Source organism: Neomonachus schauinslandi, chromosome 10 (assembly GCF_002201575.2).
Source record: "Neomonachus schauinslandi chromosome 10, ASM220157v2, whole genome shotgun sequence".
Taxonomy (NCBI): Eukaryota; Metazoa; Chordata; class Mammalia; order Carnivora; family Phocidae; genus Neomonachus; species Neomonachus schauinslandi.
This window is the reverse complement of record NC_058412.1, coordinates 50,963,816-50,969,850: the sequence shown is the minus strand read 5'-3', so window position 1 is coordinate 50,969,850 and position 6,035 is coordinate 50,963,816. Positions and strand designations below refer to the sequence as shown.

The 6,035-nt window shown below is 36.0% G+C and overlaps 1 protein-coding gene across 1 annotated transcript in view; it reads left to right on the top strand.

Moving 5' to 3' along the window:
- Positions 1 to 6,035, top strand: part of ZNF638 (zinc finger protein 638) — a 75,563-nt gene that overhangs the window by 24,068 nt on the left and 45,460 nt on the right. Inside the window, exons 4-6 of the mRNA XM_021699057.1 lie at positions 2,507 to 2,545; positions 3,525 to 3,817; positions 4,916 to 5,193. Coding sequence (XP_021554732.1) covers positions 2,507 to 2,545; positions 3,525 to 3,817; positions 4,916 to 5,193 — 610 coding nt within the window. The remainder of the gene's footprint in view (positions 1 to 2,506; positions 2,546 to 3,524; positions 3,818 to 4,915; positions 5,194 to 6,035) is intronic.

Genomic DNA, 6,035 nt, shown 5'->3' with positions numbered 1-6,035 from the left:
CTTCTGAAGCACATTTTAAACTAGTTAGTTAGGCATGTGCAGGCAGTCCAACCTCAACTTGCAGAATAGTATACATGCATTATCTTTCTGCCCTGGGCACCAGAGACAAAAACATTTATTCTAGCAGTCAACCTAGTGAGGATCCAGAACATAATTACGGACTCTTGAATAATAGTCCTCAAGCTCTTGTGAATCCATAAACTGGAGAGCTCCAGAAATGTAATAACATCTTTGTGTTGACAACCAGCATATTTCTAGCATTGTACATATGAGAAAGCTAAGGCTTACTTACATTAACTAACTGGCTTTCAGATACATGGCCATTAAGTGTCAGCACCTACACTCAGACCCTAGCATAGCTTGATTCCAGAAGTCTTGCTTTTAAACACCATACTGTTAGATTAGAAATTTATCTTCTTAGATGGTAACAGTGTAAGGAAAGTTTTTAAAAGCATAAGTGTAAATGAAACAAAATTATCCATGTTTTGACAGTTGTTGATGCCAGATGATAGATACACTGGATTAAAGTTAACTTTTTTTTGTTCTTCATAGTTTGTCACCTTATAGTTACAACAAGATGCTTCAGGCATCATGGCTGCTCTCAGAAGGAAGAAGGGGGCAAGAGGCAGGAAGAATTTTGCCCGCGGTTTTGCATCTATGTCTCATTGTTTTGAACCTATCACTGGCTATATATTCTAAGGAGGTTAGGAAAGCAAATATTTAGCTTTTTTAGCCTTTACTGTAGTAAAGGCAGACAAGGGAAAAGGGAGTTGAGAATTGTTGTTGAGTTAACCTGCTGTAACAGTGTCTTAGACAAATAGCAACAAATAAAAACCACTTTACCTTTAATACTTTTTTTTTTTTGAGATTTTATTTAATTGAGAGAGACACAGCGAGAGAGGGAACACAAGCAGGGGGAGTGGGAGAGGGAAAAGCAGGCTTCCCGCTGAGCAAGGAGCCTATTGCAGGGCTTGATCCCAGGACCCTGAGTTCATGACCTGAGCCAAAGGCAGACGCTTAACGACTGAGCCACCCAGGCACCCCACCTTTACTATGGTTTTGACCCGACTTTATTTTCCTGCCAGGTGACTTGCTGTAAGAGTTGGCTGCCTCCATTTCCTTACCTGGCTCTCCTCTTGGTTATTAAAATTGTTTTTGAATATTAGCTGATTTAATGATTTAATTTCCAATTTAATAATGTTTCCAAAATTTCCAGTTAACCTTTATTTTTTTATTAAAAAGAGAGGGTGCGTATGAGCCGGGGTTGGGGGGATGGGGCAGAGGGAGGAGGAGAATCACCACAGGGCTTGATCTCACGACCCTGAGATCATGACCTGAGCTGAGATCAAGAGTCAAACACTTAACCAGCTAAGCCACCCAGGCGCCCCCCAGTTAACCTTTAGAGTTCAGAATCTCTAAAAAGTTGAGGAGGAAGATGTCTTTTTCTTAGGCTTCTCTGATGTTACTGTTCCTTATACTTTTTTCTTTCTGTGATTACTACTTAATCTCTTACTGGTTTGTGTTTGTCTGCTTTACTCTTCAGTGTTAGTGTGCATAAAATTTATTGGTTCCCTGTTGCCTTTTACTTATGTGCAACCTCCTTACCTGATTTCAAGGACCTTCACAATTTCTAACTCAGAGCTACCTTTCCAGGTTTTCCCCCCTCATAATTCCTTTTCATCATTGCCATGCTGCAGCCAGACCAGTTCCTGGAATAGAACACTTGTTTTGCCTCTGAATTCTTGTATGTATAGCCACTGCATGAAACCTACGTTGATCCATGCCTATTAGTAGACCTTTTTAAGGGCCACCTGAAAAGCAGCCTTTCCTGCAAATTTTCCCGATTCTTCCACCAGATGTATCTCTTCAAGGACCGCTTGGTACAGCACAAAGGGCACCATACATGTTGTATTCTGTAGAATGGGGTCCCCTGGAGTTCTGCAAAGTGGTTTTTGTCTTTTAACCCCTACCTAAACTTGTGTCATGTACCTATTCTGTACATCTTAACACTTGTATGTGTATTGCCTATTTCACTTACACTTTGAAGTCTTTTTTTTTTTTTTTAAAGATTTTATTTATTTATTTGACAGAGACAGCGAGAGCAGGAACACAAGCAGGGGGAGTGGGAGAGGGAGAAGCAGGCTTCCCGCTGAGCAGGGAGCCCGATGTGGGACTCGATCCCAGGACTCTGGGATCATGACCTGAGCTGAAGGCAGCCGCTTAACGACTGAGCCACCCAGGCGCCCCACTTTGAAGTCTTTAATGTATTAGGAATGTGTTTCTATTCCTTGAATTGCCTACTAGAATAATGCCTTGATTATTTATTGAATTAGACACTGAAAATATCATACTTTCCAGAAATTTTCATATTTAAGTATACTAATAAATTACTGTGTAAACTATGTAAACTTAGGCTTTGAACAGTCCTCCTGATACATTGCAGGGAAAGATTGAGACATACAGTCCCATTTTAACTGTTCATTAATACTATTTATTCTCAAAATAGGTATCCCGATTGGAATCCTGAGATCCTCCCATCAAGAAGGTAATTTTTTGAATAGTGGTATTGTTGAGACTTGATTTTCTTTTAAAAGTAAACAGGTACTTTTTTTTTTTTAAAGGTACTGTTTTTAATTGAGTTCCTGTTTTGATCATTTTTACTTTTAAACAGCAGACAAATGCAACAATCTCTATGAATCTTTCTTTAATTATCCCAGCTTAAATGTGACAGCTTGCCTCTGTTGAACGTCTTTTTTTTTTTAGTCTTCTGAATATACTTAATGCTTTTGTTATTGTTTATGTTTGTGGGGTCTTATGTTATAAATGCCTTCAAGGCTGGGAATGGTTTTATTAAGCTTTGTATTCCCTAGGAGGTCCCTATTTAATGTTTGTATATACAAGTACAGTAGTCAAAGAAATATCTGTAGAGGGGCGCCTGGGTGGCTCAGTTGTTAAGCGTCTGCCTTCAGCTCAGGTCATGATCCCATGGTGCTGGGATCAAGCCCCGCGTTGGGGCTCCCTGCTCAGCGGGAGGCCTCCTTCTCCCTCTGCTTGTGTTCCCTCTCACTGTCTGTCTCTCTCTCTCTCTCTCAAATAAATAAATAAAATCTTTAAAAAAAAAAAAATTTGTAGGTGGCATAATCTCAGGAAAAAGTTGAAAAACACTTGTTTATGTAAATCACTTCTTAAATTCTTTATATAACTTAATACTTTCAATATATAGTTGGCTATAAAATGGTACAGGAAAAGCCCAAGAAATTGGTGGAGGATATTCTTCTGTATATTAGCAAAACAGGGATCCAAGCAAGTAGAGGACAGAGCATCTGTTCTGATTGTTTCTTATTTATCTGTGAGGGTGAATTGTGTCATAACAAATAGGTTTTTGTTTTAAATAAATATATGGTATCAGAGTTTGGTATTCCTTATAGTCTGTTGTTAAGAAGGAACTTCTGTCCTATAACTTAATATGACTTAAATTTACATTAAATCCCTGAATCTTGTGATTTCCCCCCCATACTTTATAGAAATGAAGGCAATAGAAAAGAAAATGAAACTCCAAGAAGACGTTCTCATTCTCCCAGTCCTAGACGTTCTAGGAGATCAAGCTCAAGTCATAGATTCCATCGATCTCGAAGCCCAGTACGCTATATATACAGACCAAGAAGCCGAAGTCCAAAAATTTGCCATCGTTTCATTTCTAGATACAGATCCAGATCCCGTTCACCATATCGAATGAGAAATCCATTTAGAGGTAGTCCAAAATGCTTTCGCTCAGTTAGCCCTGAAAGGACATCACGGAGATCAGTGAGATCATCAGGTACACTTATGGTTATGAATAATAATATATACTATAATATATAATATAACATAATAAATTTACTTTGACTAAATTTATTTTGACTAAATTTTTTAAGTTTTTTGTTTGCATTTTTAAATTCTATATTTTTAATAAGTTTGAAATCATGACTTATATGCTACTGTCAAGATTTAACAAAAGTTGACATTTTGAGCTATTTGCCTTAGTTCTTTTAATAAGATAGATATATAATACTCTGTTTTATTTTATTTTAGAATTTCTGTGTGAAATTGACCCACATCCCAACCTTAGTCCATTCTTCTTCCTTTTATTAACAGAAGAAGTGTGGAAGAGTATATCTATCTGCCCAAAATCAAATTTAAAAACTGCGGATATGCCAACATCTTAGTTTGCCCATGAATTAGTCTAAAAGTTTTTTGAAATTTCTCATATTTTCAACCGTGTCCTAATACTGGTTTAGTGACATTTCTAGAATAGCTCATATATGTGTCCTCTGAGATCTTTTTAGAGGTCTCCAAGGTTTTCACTTTCCAACTATATGTCTGTGAAGCTGAATTTCCTTTATACATTTCAACCAAAACAATGTCTCTATCAGATTGGTTGCAGAAGCAGATAGGAGAATCCAGGTTTTTAAGCCCAGCATGAAAGTGTTTGGGAAAATACACAGTGGTGCTACTCATCTAACTAATTTTTTGTTTGTTTTGGGAATTAAAGTTGTTCTTCATAAAAATGTTACTTATGCTAACACAGGAGTTTATTAAATGAATTAGTAAATACTTTAAAAATTCGATTTAAGTATCTTATGGTTAATATTGATAAATTTAACACAAAAACTCTTTGGAGTCCTCAGTTTTTAAAAGTGAAGATGGATACTGAAATCAAAAGTTTGAGGACCACTGGTGTAAGATTAGCTCATGAATGAAGAATTAAAGACTGAGAATTGTTTTGTGTGTATTTGATTCCTGTCTGGTCTGACAGCGGCTCTGTGTGATAAATATTTGGGCAGTTGAGGAGTTACTCTTTTTTTAATAATGTGATGAGATGGTTTTCACCTAAAGTTCTTTTCAGTTGAAGTTGCATTTATGTCCTTTTTACTAGATAGAAAAAAAGCATTAGAAGATGTAGTACAACGATCTGGGCTTGGGTCAGAATTCAGTAAACAGAAACATCTTGAAATAGTTGATAAAGGACACTCACCAGCACAAAAGCCTAAAACTGGCAGTGGATCAAAGCCATCAGTTAAATCTACAAACCCTACAAAGGGTGATGGAAATTTGGGGGGACATTCTGCTCGTTACAAAGCCAAGAATATTGAAGATGACACCTTACCAGAATGTAAACCAGTGTCTGAAAAAGCTGTTTCTATCCAGCGTAAGGTCAGTACTTTAATTTGTTAGTGTAAGTGTATACATACATGCGTCATTATGATACAAAAAAGTTGTTTGAATTTTTTATTTTCATATTTTAAAAGTTTGAAATGGTGGCTTGTTAAATTATGTTGATAATGGAATGTTTTATTGGTTGTGCTTATGAATTTAGTAAAAGTCCATTAATTTAAAATCTTGTAGCTTACAAATCCTAGAGGTTTGGCATTTGATGTATCAAAAGTGAGAGCATTTTGATGGTTTGGTGTTTTTGCTAACCACACAGGCAGGTCATTGTGATGAGTTTTGCTATCTGGTGGGGGAAGTGAATGTAATCACCAGCAACATTAATGAATTTTTGTAATCTTTGTCAGTAAGTTGTAAAAGTGAGTCTACTGAGAATTGATCATTTTTAATCTATTTTTTACTTTTTTGTACAGTGCACAAGTCAAATACTCTGTTTTCCAATGTAGAATAGCCTATTTTCTGGTACTGATTCATTGGTGTATTTTGACTATAACCTGCTAGTTAAAATGCTGAGGTATTGTTTTGTATATGTTAATTACATTACTATTATAGTAGATTGTATATAAAGCATCCTGAGAACATTAGAGTAATTGCCAAGGTTAGGGCAGATTATCAGATGTTTAATGTAATATTAACAAGTCTTCAGGTATTTAGGTATACATTTCTAAATATTTTCAACAACTATAAATCCTTGCCTTTAAAGAGCTTATATTTAGAAAGATACACTTAAAATAATCGACCTGTAATTACACAATTTTGAAGAGTGTTAGGAAGAAATTTTAGTATAGGGAAAATTTTGAAGAGGCTAAATTAATCTATAACACTTT